The 19,714-nt window shown below is 38.7% G+C and overlaps 1 protein-coding gene across 1 annotated transcript in view; it reads left to right on the forward strand.

Moving 5' to 3' along the window:
* The window catches only part of FGD4 (FYVE, RhoGEF and PH domain containing 4), a 205,269-nt gene that overhangs the window by 28,524 nt on the left and 157,031 nt on the right, over positions 1 to 19,714 (forward strand). The window contains exon 2 of the mRNA XM_082742459.1: positions 16,587 to 16,682. Within this exon, the coding sequence (XP_082598585.1) occupies positions 16,587 to 16,682 (96 nt within the window). The remainder of the gene's footprint in view (positions 1 to 16,586; positions 16,683 to 19,714) is intronic.

The following is a 19,714-nucleotide window of genomic DNA, read 5'->3' on the forward strand; positions in this document are numbered from 1 at the left end:
TGATAGTGTCCTGTATGCACAAAAACAGATTTTCATCAAGTCAAATTTGTCCATTTTTATTTTGTTACTTGTCCCTTTGCTTTGTTGTCAAATTAAATGTTGTGAATCTTTTGTCCTATGTTTTCTTCTAAGACTTCTATTGTTTTAGGTCTTGAATTTAGGTTCTTGACCCATTTAAGTTTTTCCATGTGGTATTAGGTAAAGGTCCAACTTAATTCTTTTGCATGTAGATACCTACTTTTCCCAGCACCTTTTGTTGGAAAGACCATCCTTTCCCCATTAAATGGTATTGGCTTCCTTGTCAGACATCATTTAACCGTATATGTAAGGGTTTATTTTTTACTTCTCTGTTCTATTCCACTGGTCTATATATCTTTATGACAGTGCTACACTGTTTTAATTATTGTAGCTTTGTATTTAGTTTCAAAATCAAGAAGTGTGAGCTATCCAGGTTTTTTTTTCTTCAAAATTACAGCAGGTATTCAGAATCTCTTGAGATTTCATATGACTTTTAGGATGGATTTCTCTATTTCTGCAAAAAAAGTCATTGGGATTTCTATAGAGATTGAATCTGTAGGTTGATTTGGGTAGTACTGACATTTTAACAATATATTTTTTAAGGATTTTATTTATTTGACGGGCACCTGGGTGGCTCAGTTGTTAAGCATCTGCCTTCGGCTCAGGTCATGATCCCAGGGTCCTGGGATTGAGTCCCACATTGGGCTCACTGCTCAGCAAGAAGCCTGCTTCTCGCTCTGCCTACTGTTCCCCCTGCTTGTGTTCCCTCTCTCGCTGTCTCTCTCTCTGTTTAATAAAATCTCTCTCTCTGTTTAATAAAATCTCTCTCTCTGTTTAATAAAATCTTTAAAAATATATATTTTATTTATTTGAGAGAGAGAATAAGCAGGAGGAGGGGCAGAAGGAGAGGGAGAGAAGCAGATTCCCCATTGAACACAGGGCCTGATGCAGGACCGAATCCCACAACCCCAAGATCATGACCTGAGCCAAAACCAAGAGTCAGATGTTCAACCGAGTGAGCGACCCAGGTGCCACTCCATTTGTCTTTTAAAATCTCTTTCAGCAATATTTTATAGTTTTCACTGGGTATTCCTAAGTAGTCTACTTGATGCTCTTGCAAATATATTTTTACAATTTTCTTTTCAGTTCATTGTTTACAGAAATGCAATTGAGTTTTGTGTGTTGACTTTGTAGAATTTATTTTTTATTTATAACAGGTGTGTGTGTGTGTGTGTGTGTGTGTGTGTGTGTAATCTTTAGGGTTTCCTAAATGGCCAATAAGATCATCATCTGCAAACAGATAATTTTACTTCTTCCCTCAATTTAGATGCCTTTTATTTCTTTTTCATGCCTGTTTGCTCTGGCTAGAACTTCCAGTACTATGTTGAATAGAAGTGGTGAAGGCAGGCATCCTTCCCTGGTTTCTGATTATAGAGGAAAAGCTTTTAATCTTTCTCAAATGAGTATGATGTTCACTATCAGTTTATCATATGTGGCTTTTTTTTTTTCATATGTGGCTTTTATTATGTTACAAAACATACCACGCTCCCCACAACACATACCCTCCCCAATGTCCATTACCCAGCCACCCTATCCCCCCTACCCCCACTTCTCCAGCAACCCTCAGTTTGTTTCCTGGGATTGAGTCTCTTATGGTTTTTCTCCCTCTCTGGTTTTGTCTTGTTTCATTTTTACCCTCTCTTACCCTGTGATCCTCTGCCTTATTTCTTAAAAGTCCATGTATCAGTGAGATTATATAATTGTCTTTCTCTGATTAACTTGCTTTGCCTAGCACAAAACCCTCTGCTTTCATCCATGTCATTGCAAATGGCTACCAGAATTTCTTATTTTTATTTTTATCGTTTAGTAAATGATGAAATAAGACAATTACTGGTTATTTCATCTAAAGTTTAAAATAAGTTATTTCTAAAACTAAGCTTTGAAATTCCTATTCTGACAAGATTTCTTAGCTCTTCAATGCACCTCACACTTTTTTTTAAATTGAAATATAGTTGGTATACAGTGTCAAATCCATTTCAGGCATATAACATAGTGATTCAACAAGTCTGTACATTTTGCTATGCTCACCACAAATGTAGTTACTATCTGTCTCCATATGATACTGTTACAATATCATTGACTATATTCCCTGTGCTGTACCCATTCCTGTGACTTCTTCATTCCATACCTAGAAGCCTTTACCTACCACTTCCCTTCACCCCTTTGCCCCTTCCCACAAGCCCACATTTACTACTTAGTTTGATTTCTGAGGTTTGATTCATTTCAGGACTCTGCACTACATGGTCATCTGTCACTCTTTATCTCAGTTTACTCAGAAACTGTTTGTTTCGTCTGTCTTCTCTACTGAATTAAAAGCTGCAGGAGAACAGAAGTCACATGTTCTTCACTTACATATCTTGATAGTCTGGAACATATTAGACACTTAATAAATATTTATTTAAAAAAATCAGAAATGTCAAATGTGTCTGTCATGATGTGATAAATTCCATGTGCTTCTGAGTATTCTTTATTATAGAATCCATGCAGTGTGGATGCTTTTTGGGGTATCTGCCAGTCAGTCTCTGAATTGTTTCTTCTTTCCCTCTTCAAATGATAGATTTGAACTTCTGCTTCTGCCTATGATGGGATAACTGAATTTACCCTCCCATCTAAAACAAAACTAAAATAAGCAAGCAACCAACCAACAAAACAGACAAAAGACGTGGCATAAGGTAACAAGGAACAATGATCTTGAGAAGTGTTATCCCCGGGAGATGGGAAATAGATGAGGCAAGTATTAAGATTTCCCAAGTTTTACTGCTTTGAGAGTGTTTCTAGTCCACAGCTCAGGGAGGGCGAAGATCTCAGGAAGAGCACAGAGGATTCTTTGAGTTGAGAAGTTAGACCACTATGGTTAGGATTTCTAGGACAGAGTACCAGAGCTGCAAAGGGAAATCTCCAGAGATCTGTAGGGAGACCCCCTATAGAATACTGATCATTGTTTACATATAAGGAAACTACCCAAAGGCCATGATAAACCACTGATATAGATTATAAGAAACAGTGCCCAGTGCTCAAAGGGAATAGTCCTTTTTCTGAGTCATGGGACCTTAGGGAGAATACTCAGAAAGATTTTTGCCTTCATAGAGCAGAATAAGTTGCCCTAGACTGAGCAATGCCTTGGACCTACCTAACACATCATAAAAGCAAGCCCTGAGAGGCACAGATGGTTTTCACGTAATTTCTAATGGCATTTTGGAACAAAACTCAAGAATATTTTTAGTAGTATAAAAATATCCAGTATCCAGAAGAATAACATTAGCAATGTCTAGCATTTAATCAAAGATTACTAGGCATGCAAAGAAACATTATAATCCTTAATAAGGAGGATAATCATTTGAAACCAATCCAAAACTAACAGACATTGTAACGATCAGAAGTCATTAAAACAGGTTACTATATATGTATTACATGTTGGAAAAAAAAAGGCAAAACAAATGAAAAACAGACCTGGGAGATGGAAAAAAGACCATTTTTGACCAAAGACCAAATTGAACTTTGAAAGATGGAAACTATAATATGAGATGAAAATCACACCAGTTGGGATTAATGGCAGATTAGACATTGCAGAAGAAAAGACCAAGGAACTTTTAAAAAAAGATTTTATTTATTTGAGAGAGAGAGTGTACATGCATGCAAGAAAGAGCGTGGTGTAGAGGGGGGCAGAAGACAGTGGAGAAGCAGATTCCCTGATGAACAGGGAGCCCCACTTGGGACCCTGTCCCAGGACCCCGGGATCATGACCTGAGCTGAAGGGAGATGCTTAACTGGAGGCAGACACCTAACTGACTGAGCTACCCACACGCCTCCAAAAGACTAAGAAACTTTTGAGCATAATAGACATTATCTGAAATAAAATGAGGGTAGGGGGACAAGACTGAGAAAAACTGAAAAGAAGGTAAGTTAATCATGGACAGATTTAAGTGGCCTGATATAATTTACTTGTAATCTTTGAAAGGCATAGGAGACAGAAAATAATTTTGAAGGAATGGCCAAAAAAATTACCAAACTTGATGGAAACAATAAATCCATAAATACAAGAAGCTCAGGAAACTCCAAACACTAAGTTACACAGAAGCACATCATAATCACATTACTTCAAATCCATGATGAAGAGAACATCTTAAAAGCAACCAGACTGGGCCACCTGGCTGGGTCAGTAGGTAGAACATGCAACTTTTTATCTCAGGGCGGTGTTCAAGCCCCATGTTACATGGGAGTGGCGTCTACTTAAATTAAAAAAAAAAAAAAAAAAAAAAAAGACATCCGGTGGGGAAATGATACCATACATACAGAGGAATAAAGGCAAAGGTCTTTGACAGCAAATTTTGTCTGAAAATGCAGGTGAGAAAACAAGAGAGCAACATCTTTAAAGTACTCAAATCAAAACAAAACAAAACAAAAAACCTTAGAATTCTGCATCACCAAAAATGTCTTTCAAAAATAAAGGTGAAATAAAAACATTTTTAGACATTTTCAGATGTACAAAAGCTAGAAGAATTCATCAAGAGATGGGCTTCCTAGCACCCTATTTGATTGGGCTCAGATGACTTCCTTAGCTGAGCCAATCCAAATATTCTTCTAGAACCAATATTACACAGTGTGTTAACTAGAGTGTATTTTATTTTTATTATTTTTTAACGGGAATTTAAATTAAAAAATATATCCTTGTAGGAATGTGAAACTTGAACTGAGGAAATCCTGTTCCTATGTGAAATTGGGGCTTATGTGTAATAGTCTATGGGAACTGAATAACAAAGTTGAGCACAGAAAACAGTTCATGAAATGCAACTTGGAGGCAAGAAGCAGACATTCCCATGGTTTTCAGTGGTCTTCCAATTCCCAGTTCTAGTCATTCTTGAGGCTGAGTTGCAGACCTGCATTTTGAATCTGTGAGAAGCCACTCCATCGTTAGGATAAATTTACCTCTTTTTTTTTTTTTTTTTTAAGATTTTATTTATTTGACAGACCGAGATCACAAGTAGGCAGAGAGTAGGCATACACAGAGAGAGAGAGGTGGAAGCAGGCTCCCCACTGAGTAGAGAGCTCCATTGGGGGCTTGATCCCAGGACCCCTGGATCATGACCTGAGCCGAAGGCAGAGGCTTTAACCCACTGAGCCACCCAGGTGCCCCTAAATTTACCTCTTTTTTAACATGTTCTTAGATACTTGTCACCCCCCCCCAAAAAAGATTTATTTTAATGTAAATTAGATGTCCCATCTAGGCATAAGAACAGAAAGAGGAGTCAATTGTGAGGATTTAGCATTTTTAGGCCAGTCACCTATTTAGGATTGTTATGGTTTTCTTAACTGTAAGGTCTTAGATTTCTGTTGAGTCATGGAAGGAAAAAGATGCTCTAGCTTTTGCTTTTTTTTTTTTTTTTTTTTTTCTAATAAATGTAAATATTTAAATGAAAGGTTTTTTTTTTTTTATTGGAGCATATCAATTTTGTTAACTATTTTTTTAAACATAATTTATTATTAGCCCCTGGGGTACAGGTCTGTGAATCGCCAGGTTTACACACTTCACAGCACTCACCATAAAGATGCTCTAGCTTATAAAGTTAGTTTTCTGTCTCACTATCTGGAGTACCCACACAGCCAGAAATTGTTGAAGAAAACAGGAAAACAGTGACAAGAGCTTCACAGTGTTGATACAAGAGTCCCAGAGAAGTTAGGGTTTTCTGTATGGACTGTTTGCTTTTCTAACATCCTCCACAAGATGCCCCTATGCTCTGGTTGATATTAGATAAAATCTTTGACTTAAAAAAAAAATTGACTTTTGCCTTTCCATTAATCTCTAGTCTTTTTATTTTTACTGTTTTTAGAAAGGCTTATTTATTAGAGAGCAAGAGTGGGGGGAGGGTCAGAGGGAGAAGCAGACTCCCCGCGAGCAGGGAGACCAATGCAGGCAGGGCTTGATCCCAGGACCCCAGGATCACGACCTGAGCCCATGCAGAAATTTAACCAGCCGAGCCACCCAGGGGTGCCCCTTTTCACTAATGTTTAAAAAAAATATATCAATGTGATATGCTAGCCTCTGGGTCTTTACCAAATGCTTGTTGTTTTAAGTAAGGTTTGGTTTCCATGTAGTCTGTATTTCTATCCTAGTCATTAGATATTATTTTCTTTTATTTAATTCAATAGGATCATAAGCATGCTTTTGACCAAATATTTTGCTGCTAAATATCTTAAGTTGACTAGACTTCAATTCAGAATCTTAGAAAGTTTAAATCTTTAAACAGTTGCTCTTTTTATCATCTTTAATGTTCTTGTATCTAACAGTGTATTTTGTGATTCTTTGTATTTTTCCACCTTTTGGGTGATGTGGCAGTATTAAAGTCTTTGTTGAAGGTTCTGGTGATCCTAAATATCGTTTGGGAGTGTTTTGACCTACTTGGAATGGCTTTTTGCAGTAGAGAGAATGTTTATCCCCAGGGTAACTCTGCTAAAGAATTGCCCCGTGTGAATGCTTCCAAACTTCCCACTTACCAGATCTTTTATTATTTGAACACAAGGAACAGCATGTAGCCAAAAAGCAGGGAGGAAGATTGCATTGTTCTTGACTTCCTTGAATTAAGACATTTTATTCATCTAGTGTTTTCTACAGATTGTTTGTCAGTAATATCCTGAACAAGGATTTTACAACAGTTGCTTGCACGTGTGTTCCTTCTCAGTATGTTTGCTGTAGTGAGAAACATTTTGTTTAATACAACATGATACTTTCAGATAAAATTTTACTTTATACCTTACCTTTCTTACGTGTATGGCTCTATTAAGTATAGCAGTGTAGTCTTTTTTGGTATTTAAAGATGAACTGTCAGGTCACTGTATTTAAACTTACAGTATACATTTTCAATGTTTGCATTTACTCTATGCCATATATTTTTTAAAGATTTTATTTATTTACTTGACAGAGAAATCACAAGTAGGCAGAGAGGCAGTTGGGGGGCGGGGAACAGGCTCCCTGCTGAGCACAGAGCCCAGTGTAGGACTCTAACCCAGGACCCTGAGTTCATGACCTGAGCTGGAGGCAGAGGCTTAACACACTGAGCCACCCAGGCACCCCTCATACACCATATTTGTGATTGACAGCAGAATATTTAGGTCATTTGCTTGATCTTTTCAGGTTTGGGTCATTTACAATAAACATTTTTACCTACCCATTTCAGTTTTTGTTTTGTTTTGTTTTTTAAGATATATTTATTTTAGAGAGAGCAAAAGCAGGGGGAGGGGGAGAGGGAGAGAGAGTCTCAAGCCAGCTCTGAGCTGAGCACAGAGCCCAGTGCTGGGCTTGATCTCAAAAGGCTGAGATTGAGACCTGAGCCGAAACCAAGAGTTGAAAGCTTACTGACTCTACCACCCAGGTGGGGCACCTGGGGCACCAGTTTTTTTTTTTTTTTTTTTTTTAATGCAAGTATATGTTTCTTCAGAAATGAGAAAGAATCACTTAAAGTAAAAAATAAGCAGGACATGTTTTGTTTGGTGATTGCCAGCACTTGAACTTGAGGTTTTGTGATGTTTGTTGAAAGTAGACAATTGAGATAAATGTAGTATTCTTATGTACTTTGGCCTCCAGGAGGCAGCATGATCTAGTAAAATTTCTACATCCTAAGGATCCTTGGTCCTTTGTCATTTTAAGAACTTTTCATTATGAAAACATTTGCTCCTTGATTCATAAAGTTATACTGGGAACAAGTAACAACTGATAGTCACAGACTTACAGCTGGAGATTGTGATTGTGTTGTTCTCTTTTGTGACTATTTAAAAAGAAAAAGAATTGTTGTCATTGCCATAGTAGTAGCCTAATGATTGAGAAAACAAAGGACTTAATAATTTTAATGGACAAGTACTTTTCCATTTGCAGATCAGTTTTCTTATGGAAATGCTGTGTGAGTATTACTGTCATTAATAGTTTGGGACTCTTATTTCTAGCTGTTGTTTTTGCTAAAATACTATAGTAAGCGTTTAAGTATAATTTGATTAAAATTACTGGCAAATGTTATGGCTCTCTTATAGCTATTAAATGCTATCTAAAATTGGCTGAAACTCCAGAACTACATTATGTTAGTATTTTCATTTTAATTATACTTTCTGGGTGTGATCAAAATGTGTTCATGACATTAAAACTATTGTCTTCAGGAGAACAGGAATTGTGAATGTGTTGTCAGGGGATAATGCTTGAACAGCCATTTTGACCTATTTTTCTTTTCCTGTTTTCATGCCCCCTGAATGATTGCTATTTAGTGATTTGGATGATGGTAATACAGTAGAGGAATAATACCCATTGCTTTTCCTAGAATTGCTACTTTTAGGAGAATGTATTCTGCTCAGAGTTCAAAAGTTGGTTCAGGGGGCAAAGGAACTGGTGGGAAGATTTACTTATAACCTTATTTATGATGTTGATATTGTTAATTTCAGTAATTTAGTTTTGGGTCTGTTTCAACCCAAACCTCAAAGTTCAGGTCACACTCTTTTGACCTTGAATGTACTTAATTCAGAAAGGATTCATCAAATACTGAACGAATTGATCAATGTGAAAGAAAATTAGAGTACCGTATATTCTGAAGAAGTCCAGTAGTTCTTTTTCCATAAAAGGATACAGTCCTTTAAAAACAGAAGTCTAAAAAAAAATAAAATATAAATTATAAAAATGGAAATCTTAGCATAAAATCTGACATTTTCTGTTTGGAATGGTCTGAGGTTTCCACCTCCCCTTTTGTATTTCAGACACAAAGGTCTACAGTCACCTAATGCGCTGGGCTGCTTTTTGCATTTTTTTTTTTTAATGTTCATTTAATGTTTATTGTCTTTGCATTTTCAGGGTTTGATACTTGGGACAGAATGGAAATGGGAGAGCTTGAGCTGGCATAACCTGTGTGATTTCTGTAATGAGCCGGCATGTACTTGAGGGAATTCAATCATTTGGAAATCTTTAGATTTTAAGAAGCAAAATAGTTTCTATCTCAACTTTTTTATGTATTCTGCATTAGGTCACTAGAACATTTCTTATAGGAAAATATAGTTTGTATCAAAAAAATTGAGTATTCTATTTCAACATTGTTTAGTTTCTTGTTTTTCTTTTATTTATTTATTTTTTAAAGATTTTATTTATTTATTTGACAGACAGAGATCACAAGAAGGCAGAGAGGCAGGCAGAGATAGAGGAGGAAGCAGGCTCCCTGCAGAACAGAGAGCCCGATGTGGGGCTCCATCCCAGGACTCTGGGATCATGACCTGAGCCGAAGGCAGAGGCTTTAACCCACTGAGCCACCCAGGCGCCCCTCCTGTTTTTCTTTTAACTAGAAATCAGAATTTTTTTTTTTAAGGATTTTATTTATTTGAGAGGGAGAGAGGGAAGGAAGGACAGAGGGAGGGTGAGAGGGAGAAGCAGGCTCCCTACTGAGCAGTGGGCCCCATGTGAGACTCAATCCCAGGACCCCAAGATCATGAACCGAGCCTAAGGCAGACACTTAACCAACTGAGCCACCCAGGTGCCCTAGAAATCAGAGTTATATGAAGGAAAATCACTGTGAAACATTTTGTATTTTTTTTAACATTTTAAAACTTTTATTTATTTATTTATTTATTTATTTATTTATTAACATTTTATTTTTTTATTAAAGAGACAGAGAGTGAGAGAGTGCACAAGTGGGGTGAGGGGCAGAGGGAGAAACAGACTGCCCACTGAGCAAAGAGCCCAATGCAGGGTGGGATCATGACCTGAGCTGCAGGCAGACGCTTAACTGACTGAGCCACCCCGGTGCCCCAAACATTTTGTATTTTAGCCCAAGTGTATCTAGGGTTATTTTTGTCCCTTAACTTAATTCAGGATTATTACAGCTGAAATAATAATGCTTAAAAGATGTCCAACTCCTCTTAAGATGGGGAATTGTAGTAACAAGGGTGAGATTTCAGTATCTAATTGCTAGGATCTTTTGTAAGAAAACTAACTAACTTATGCTTGGTTTATCAAATATGGAAAAAAATGTACGGTTAGAGCATTAGGTGTGCTTCAAGGATAGATTCAGGGGACCCAGCCCTCCAGGGTTGTGTTTTGTGGGTATGTATTTATGTGTGAGTATATGTACATGTGTGTGGGATGGGCTGTTTTCATTAAAACGATCAGCTTATTACACATTATTAAAAGCACAACATTGTTATTTGTGCCCAGAACATACAGCATATAGGGATAGAATGCAAATTTCAGTGGAAACCAAAGTTCTAGAGCTTAAAGGGACCTTAGAGAGTTTCCAGGTCTTTAGTCATCCATCTCTGCTCCCAGGAGCTGGGGTGAAGACTTCTGCTTTTAAAACTTAATTATCAAATGATTAATAATTAAATTCAGTAAGGACAGGATTGCTTTCCTTCCTGTTAGATAATGAATAGCATTTCCTCATTACAATTTTTTTTAACTCAAAATTTCTTTTAACCTTTATCACTTCTTGCCATCTATCTGTTTGGGAGTATGAACTGAATTCACGGTGAAATTTGTTTAAGTACATATGAATGCAAATTAATGGGAAAAACACAAACAGCCTATTTTTTTGTGGCCTTGTTTGCTTGTGGCTGTGATTTTCTTTCTTTCATTCTTTTTCTAATTGGTATAATAGAGTTACATTTTCTGGTAATAAGAGTCTCCTATGTGTTATAACACTGAACTTGTTGGTAAATCAATATTTTATCCACAAGAACATGTTTTGCAAAGAGCATCATGAATTTCAAGTGCTCTATAGCCCAGACAATGACTATAGCCAGTGGTCTGGTCTGGTGTTTGTTCTTGGCAAGTAAGTCTAAGGCTCCGTTACAGTATTTTTCACATTATGCTGTAATCTTATTTATTTGATAATTGTGCTGGGAGTCTGGGCATTTGTAGGCAATGAATGACTGGGTCTTCCTTATTTTCCTCAATGCCTGGTATATAATAGGTAGCCAATAAATGCTTGCTGAATGAGTGAAGGTATACAAGACCATATGTTAGAAACATCTAACAATGCGGTAGGGCTCCAGAATAAGGCGTGGTGGAGGATTGGTAAGAGATAAAGCTGGATGTAGATAATACCCTTATCCATATCTTAGGCTTTTAATGCAAGGCCAAAGGGTTTGGATTTACCCTGTAAGGAGTGGTAGGGCCATTGAGGATATCTGAGGAGGGAGTGGGTAACATGATTAGTTTTATAATTTAAAAAGGTAACAGTTTTAAGCCGTGTAGAACAAAGACTGGAGGAGCTGTATCAAAAGTTGAAGGCCAAGTGCGGTGTAGGGTGTGTGTATACTTGGAGGTATCTAAGACATTTCAGGTGTTGGGAGAAAATTTTCAAACTTTTGGTTATTTAAAAAAAAATCCTTACCAGGAATTGTTATATATGTTGAAAAATCGTTATTACATTCTGTTGATGGTGACTTCCTTGTGTGAATGTTACATTGTCGCATCCCATGTGTTAGGTAAGGCTTCCTGAAAGGAGAATTGCAACTCTGTGACTCAAAGGGCATGGCAGGGCTTTTTAGTCTTTGCTTTTAGTATTTTGCTAAAAGTTACAGTTCGTATGTACTCGGTTCAGCAGATTTGCACAATTTGTTGGCCAGCTTTAAACTCTTACAGAATGATACAAGAGTGCAGAAATACTGTTAAGGAAACCACAGTTTGAAGATAAGCCTAACAGTAAAATGCAAGTGAACAATAAGTAAATGGTAGAGCTTACACTTCCCTGTAGCCCTGAGTCACATTATGATGCAAATACAAGGTTTAACCTGATAGGACAAGAAGGTGACCAAAAAACTAAAATCAGAATTATCACAAAGATTGCGGTGCCTGGGTGGCTCAGTGGGCTGGGCCTCTGCCTTTGCCTCCGGTGATAATCTCAGGGTCCTGGGCTCGAGGCCCCGCATTGGACTCTCTCCTTGGCAGGGAGACTGCTCCCCGCCCCCTGCCACCCCCTGCCTGCCTCTGCCTACTGGTGATCTCTCTCTCTGTTAAATAAATAAATAAAATCTTAAAGAAAAAGAAAGTTGACATCTGGGTGTTCATCCAGTGTGAAGTATGTGCTTGGCTTAAGCTTTATTGTGCTTTGAAATATTAAGTAATACTATGAATCCAGTATTTAAAACTACTTTTCATTTTATCTTTATATCCTCTTACTAAAAGTTCTATTTTTGTGTATTCTGTAATATATTAGTGTAGTCATACATATATAATTTATAAATGCTCATGTTCTGGGGTGCAGAAGCAGAAGTTTTAATGGGTTGTATGAAAAAAAACTCAAGAAGATTGGTTTAGAGAAAGATGCTGAAAAACTAAGGCAAAGAAGAGTCGGTGATCAGAGGATCTACTTAGATTCTTCGTAGGCACTGTAGACCTTATTGTGTCCTTTGTATATTTTTCTGTGATAAGTTAACATTACTCCCCTGAAATAGATACTGTCATTCTATAGACAGCAAAACTGAGATTCAGAGAAATGGAATACCTTGCCCAAGATCACAGTTACAATATGTATTACAGATTGAGTAGTTCAGCCCAGGTCTCTTAAAAATTCATGGGCTTTCTACATATTGTTTCTATTGAATAACTAGGGATTTTAAAATGCTATTAACTGAGAAAAAGAATATAAGTATCCCATTTTTTCCAGTAGATTACTAGTGAATTTTTAATGGAGTTGTGTTTATAGAAACCCTACTTGAAACATCTAATCCATATACGATGTGTGTTATTCCTGTGTCTGAGGGTCCAACATTTATTCATCATGATCGAAGTCAATATGGATTTATCTAAGTTTTTGTATGATAATAGAATACCCAGTTAGAAGAAAAAATTTTTTTCCCTTTGGAATGTCTGTCCTAATTTGAATCCGGAACATATGGGAGGGGGGGACATAAGCACTATTCAAGCAACTAAAACTGATGTAAGTACAAAATTTACTGTTGTATTTAATTAAGCCCTTGTCAGATGAAGGCTTTCATGGCTCCTTATGTATCTCCAGGCTTGTAATAAAAGTTCTCAAATGATTTCTTCAGTCTTAGAAGCTAACAAGGTGAAGAAAAATGCCTCAGAGCTCAAGAGGCTTTTACTTATTGAGTTCAGTAATAATATTTCCCTTGATTCATCTATTTCTCTGGTTCTTTTTGATCTCCTTTTGCCAGGTACTTAATTTATTTGCTGTGAATTTATATAACTAGCAAAAATGGAATTTGAGTCTGCATATTTTCACAGAACACTGAGAGGTGCTTCAAAGCAAACAGAAACCTTCCTGGGGGAATTTCAAGAATGTTTTAAATGGAAGTATCTGCTTGTTCCCAGTTTATGCCCTCTGCCCTGTGACTATTATTTTGTCCTTTTAAAGGTTTTAACTTTGCCCTTTTTGTTATGGATTTGGTTTGGTTCCTGCATGATGTCAGGTGGTTAATAACAAGTAAACACTGCATATCTGTTGTAGGAAAGTTGGTAGAAAAACTACTTTTCCATCCACCGTAGGGCAGCCTTAAGTGCCTTCACAGCTTACTCCACGGTTTGCCTTTAATGATGATTGTCAGATACGATAATGCATTACTTCTTTTTCTGTCTATTTCTTTTCCATCTATGAGGAAATGACTATATGCTTGTATTTAAAATAAAACTTAATTTTCATCTAAATAGGTTTGCAAGTATTCTTAAAAATAGACAAATCCTGAAAGCAGTTTTCTAAGTGCATAAATGTTTGGGACCCAACTTAGCTCCCTAAAGCTGCCGCCCCTCCCCGCCTGCCTCCAGTTAGAAAGTATAACTGGGGCCGCAATAAAGGAGAGAATACAACCCACACATGCCAGGTATAGTGCATAGCTGTGTAGTGCCCACTAGGAATGTAGTATTTCCATTTTACATGGGAGGAAAGTAGGCTTCAGAAAATTTAAATGTGTTTTCAAGGTTATACCCTCAATAACTGACAAAGTGGGGATTGATTTCTGACTGTGGTCCCATTGCTTTACTTTTTCTCAAGAGAGATAACCTATATATATATAAAAAAGTCTTAGCTTGCTGTCTGTTGCTTGGTAGGTTCTTAATAAATGTAGATTCTCCTTTTTCTTTCTCTGAACTTTTGTAACTTTCACTGAAACAAACAGAAAACCCACAAAGGGGATTGGCTGCTGTTTTCCCCCTTTGGGGGAAGGGACAACTTGATTAAAAGAAAAGAAACCTATGTGGATGCTGCTTTATCTCTTTTGGGCTTAGCATAAAGGGACCACTCAAAAGAGACCTTTTCTTATCTTTTTAACTCTTGTTACTGAAGTACAGTTGACATAAAATGTTATTGAAGGAGCAGGAGGCTGGCTGAGGACAAAGCAAAAGCTGGTGCCTTGCACCCCCCCCTCACCCGCTCCCTTCCATATGTGTAGCATTCCTCAGGCACCCCTGACTGCCATAAAACGATAAATAGTTAACTTGCAGAGATCACAGTCCTGCAAGGTAGGAGTCTCCCCTGGTTTGCAAATGTCCTTGAGATTTACAACAAAGAAGTTACCTTATCAATAGCCCTAATGTCACCCTCCCCTCCATAAAAAACCGAAGAAGGAGGCGGAGGTAGAAGGAAAAGTAAATACTTCTAAACCTAAATCTCATTAACAGGGATGCTTGATAGCAGGAATGTAACATTCCACCAGGAGACTCCCAATTGTGTTCAAACTATCAATCAATCAGCTCAGCCCCACCCGAAACTTGTTTGTATCTGTCTATAAAAATCCCAGCTCCGGACCTGGACCTCTCGGTGTTATCAGCAACGAGCGGCGCAGAGGTCCAGCAATAAACGACCCTTGGTGATTGGCTTTGACTCACGTCTCTGGTGGTCTTTTAAGGTGGGGGTAATATTCAATTGGCATTTCATTATATTATTTTCTGGTATACAGCACAGTGATTTGACAACTCTGTATTACTCAGTGCTCACTGTAAGTATAGTTACCATCTGTCACATACAATGGTATTACAATATTATTAACTATATTTTCTCTGCTGTACTTTTCATCCCCATGACTTATTTTATTTTATAACTGGAAGTTGGTACCCCTTCATCCCCTTCACCTACTTGCCCACCCCCGACAAAGTTTTTCTATTTTGAATATAAGTGGGAGCTGAACAAGAGGTGCAGGGAGCTAGAAGCCATTTGACCCCTTAATAATTAGGGTTATTATGGGAGACTATGGACTCTGAAAAACAATCTGAGGATTTTGAAGGGGTGGGGGTGGGAAGTTGGGTGAGCCTGGTGGTCGGTATTAAGGAGGGCACGTTTTGCATGGAGCACTGGGTGTGGTGCATAAACAATGAATTCTGGTACACTGAAAAGAAATTTTTAAAAATTAAAAAATTAAAAAAAAATAGGGTTTTTAAGGAAGGGTTTGTTTGAAGATTTTTTTTTTTTTTTAAAATGAGTAAGCGTTTCAGGAGCTTACCTTTGCTTATAAGGCCAGACAGCTCCTGTTGCAAAGAAAGAAGTAAGAGGGCGTTCTGACAAGTTTAGGTTCTCAAACTTAGGTATATTAAATACTGGTGAGTCTCATCAGGACCCTTGGGTGTTTGCGAAAGGTCCATGCAGTGCCATTCATATAGGCTAGCTTGAGAATGCCCCGTCGGGACCTCAGAGCTGTATAGCACAGTGGCCTTGAATCTAACAGATGGATAATTTCTGAATAGAGATCATTTTCTATTTGTATGGGTGTTTAAGTCTCTTTAAAAATCCCATCTCGGGGCTTCTGAGTGGCTCAGTGGGTTAAAGCCTCTGCCTTCAGCTCGGGTCATGATCCCAGGGTCCTGGGATCGAGCCCGGCGTCGGGCTGTCGGGCTCTCTGCTCAGGAGCGAGCCTGCTTCCCCCACCCTCTCTCTGCCTGCCTCTCTGCCTACTTGTGATCTCTCTCTCTCTGTCAAATAAATAAATAAAAATCTTAAAAAAATAATAAAATAAAATAAAAATCCCATATCTGTGTTTTACCATTTAAGTAAATGGTAACAAATACAGTGGCTTCTCAATTGATGGCTCATCTGAAAGTGAAGTTTGTCCTAATGAAGACAGGCTTTGTGAGATAGGTGGCATCTGAAGACTAGGGTCCAAGCAAGGGAGAGGCTCTGTCTCAGCAGGGACTGAGGAAACAAACAAACAAACAAACAAACTTGAACACAGGGCGCCTTCACTTGCTCTGGTCATGTGAATCCTTGCTGCCACTAGAATCCTTGCTGCCACTAGGTGGCAGGACAGGCAAGAATCCTGGGGCGACCTAGAAAGTTAGGAAGCCAGGTCAGCCCTACCTGCAGGGGGTGGGAGAGGGTGGTCTAGCCAGTCAGGATGCCACAGGGAAAAAATTTGTGCCCTAGGGTTTATGTCTTTGCTACTTTTTAAAATTCTGTCCTTAATTCTGAGGAAGTTTCTGGTGATGGGATTTATTACTTAGAATGTGTCCTTTAACGGTATGAATCATAAAATCTTTGCTGTCAAAACCTTGCAAAGTTCTGTGATCAGGGAGTTAAGACACAATTATACTTATTTTATAGACACGCAAATAGAGGTCCATGGAGAAGTCGGCTTTCCCAAGATCTTACAGCAAGTCGCTGGCTGTTCTTACTCATCGAGTTCCAGTTCTGTGCCAAGTAAGCTGTTGTTTTAAGTGCTATTTGTGGAAAAATCTAGAGATGGGAGGATGTTCTAAATTGTACCTTCTGGTTATCCATAACCCTAAAGGGAGGCCCTGTCCTACGCAAACCAGGCACTGCTGGTCCACGGGTGGTAATGACCAAACTTGTCAGGCCTGGGACTATAAGAAAATGATCTTCATTAGGTCATCACTTAAAATGCAGAACTGTGAAGTGTAGCTGCCACACCATGATACTTACAGGATTGGGGGGATTAAAGGAGGAAATCTATATTTGTGCCTAGAATATAATCTAACACCATACCTAGAATTAGTAAAGTTTTTCTTCTCCTCTGTACCTGCCCTCTCCCTCATGATTTGCTCCGTATCTGCCTTTTGACTTGAAGATATTTGGACCTATTAATTATCAGTTGGACCAACGTGCTAAAGGAGGAGGGAGAACTTTCTTCTTAACAGTTCAGCCTTTTAAACTGTCTTTGTGATAGCAATGACCTTTTAAAAAATAATGTTACCATCAGTGACTTACTGTCAAATGGAGAGTAGTCAGTCACTGTGCTTTTGAATAGTGGTTTTCAAGCTTATGAACCACAACCCTGTATGACACCATGTTTGTGTGGAATAAAACTTATTTTTTCTGTGTGCATACATAACTCTGTTTTCTGTCAGGCCTGCTAATGGAAGGAGACTGCACTTTGAAAAATCTTATGCCTTAGTGAAAAAGATGGTAAGAAAATGAAACATTCTTTTTTGGCAGATTGGCAACATCCAGGGCCGAATTCAAAGTGAAAAAGTGTTGGAAGGTCGGGGAGAGACAGTAAAGTATCTCCCAAATGGAGTGGGCACTTTGAGACGGGAAAATACAGCCAGCTCCCTTGTAGAGTTTACACAGAGCTTTATTTAAGGTACCTGACGGACACCGGGGATCCGGGCAGAGGGTGATCCTTGGCAGCCACATAGCTGTCCTCACAAAGTCCAGCCCTTAGTCCACAGATTTTACAGGGTGAGGGAAACACAGAAGGGCACTGTGGTAGGATCAAAGGGTTCACATGCACCTCAAAGGGCTTGCATGCACTTACTTGACAGTTACCCTTTAATTAGATCTGGTGGCATCACCTGTGCCTCAAGAAAGAAAGACTATGTTATCTCTAAGAGATTCATGAGAGGCCAAAATAAAGTCCCCATCCTGGCCTTGGTGGGCATCTCTAAGGTATATATATTAATCTCCAAGGGACCCAGGACACATAGCCCCAGGAGAGGTCATTGAGCAAATATGAACAAGATGGAGGCCCAAGATGGAGTCAGTATTGTCAGCACTCCTACAGAAGAGGAACTTGAAACATGCAAGTTTGGGCCGTAGTCCTTGGAGCTTCAGATGGGGCGTTGTCTTTTTTATCAGCTTTCCCTACACGTACTCGTGCCAGAACTATGATTAAAGGCAGTGAGAACGGAAAGAAAATGCAACATAGGTACTGTGAATCACAGCTAACAGTCTTGCTTAAACTTTTACTCCCCCTGTATTTCTTCTGTGGGTAGGTTTTAAACTTATCTTGCAGTTCTTGGATCAGCGGACTTGTGTTAACTCACATCATCTAGCAAATCCACTTGAGACAGCTTGGAAATCCAGGTGTGAATGAAACAGACTGCTGCCACGGCTGCTGATGGCGGAGGGCAGCCGTGTTGACTGGTGCTGCCTTGCTCGTAATGTGCTGTGTGTGGGGGGCTCATTTGCTCCTCATCATCCTGTGAGAGAAAAGATGAAATTGTCTTTTTTGTTCACTGTGACCACCAGCACCAAAAGCAAACAAAGCACAGGGATCTACAAGGTTAGCCAGCTTCTTAAAGTCACGGAGCTAGTGGAAGAGACGCTAGGAAAAGGCTTCAATCCAGGTCTGCCTTACTACTAAAAATCTGGATACCAAAACCTTCTGTGATATGAGTTTGGAAATGTCAATGTCGAGAGTATTTTTACATACAAATTAAAATACTAATTCTTGGGGTGCCTGGGTGGCTCAGGGGGTTAAACCTCTGCCTTCGGCTCGGGTCATGATCTCAGGGTCCTGGGATCGAGCCCCGCATGGGGCTTTCTGCTCAGCAGGGAGCCTGCTTCCTCCTCTCTCTCTGCCTGGCTCTCTATCTACTTGTGATCTCTCTCTCTCTCTCTGTCAAATAAATAAATAAAATATTAAAAAAAATAAAATACTAATTCTTTGGGAGACAAGTTAAAGAGCACAGCACATGAAATTGTCCCTCATCTGTCATTGTTTCAAGGCAAATAACCCATTCTTACAAACTTTGTACTTTAGATATTTAAGATGCCTTCATTGGGAGGAACATTGATACCATTCCCACAGATGATTTTTTCCCTCTGTGCAGCAAACTTGGAAGCCTGTGCCTGTGTTTCATAGTTTGTCTTCACTGTTTTTGTCTGAAAAACCTGTGCAGTAAGGGGACTGGTGGTATCCTTGTTGGCAATATTGAGGTCTGAAAAGGTTATGTGAGAATTTAAATGAGAACTTGGGTCTTCTGACCACCTGCCTACTTTTTTTGCAGAAGCGTTAAGCCATGTGGGCAGAGTAACTGAATGTTTTGAGTAAAGGCCCAAGGTCTAAAATGGCAGAGGAAGAGCACCACAAAATGTACCTGCCACTTAAGTTTAAAATGTAGTCATATCAAGACTGTTTGATCAATGTTCTATAAAGTGACCCCATGACAGAATAATTAAGTTTTGCACTTACTGGCTATTTCACATATCCAGTAAGCAACCAACTCAACAGGTAGAAATGTTATTTGAGTTGTGATTTTTCCTTTCTCTCCCAACTTTTTTTTTTTTTTAAGTAGGCTCCATGCCCTGTGTGGAACCCAACGTAGGGATATGAACTCATGACCCTGAGATCAAGACCTCAGCTGAGATCAAGAGTCAGACATTTAACCAACAGAGCCACCCAAGCACCCTCCCCCAACTTTCTTTTAAAGTTTTTGCTAAGCACTTATTTGCATGTGACCCAATAAAGCATGTTATGTAAATAAACC

The sequence above is a fragment of the Mustela nivalis genome, assembly GCF_964662115.1.
Source record: "Mustela nivalis genome assembly, chromosome: 7".
In the NCBI taxonomy this organism is placed as follows: Eukaryota; Metazoa; Chordata; class Mammalia; order Carnivora; family Mustelidae; genus Mustela; species Mustela nivalis.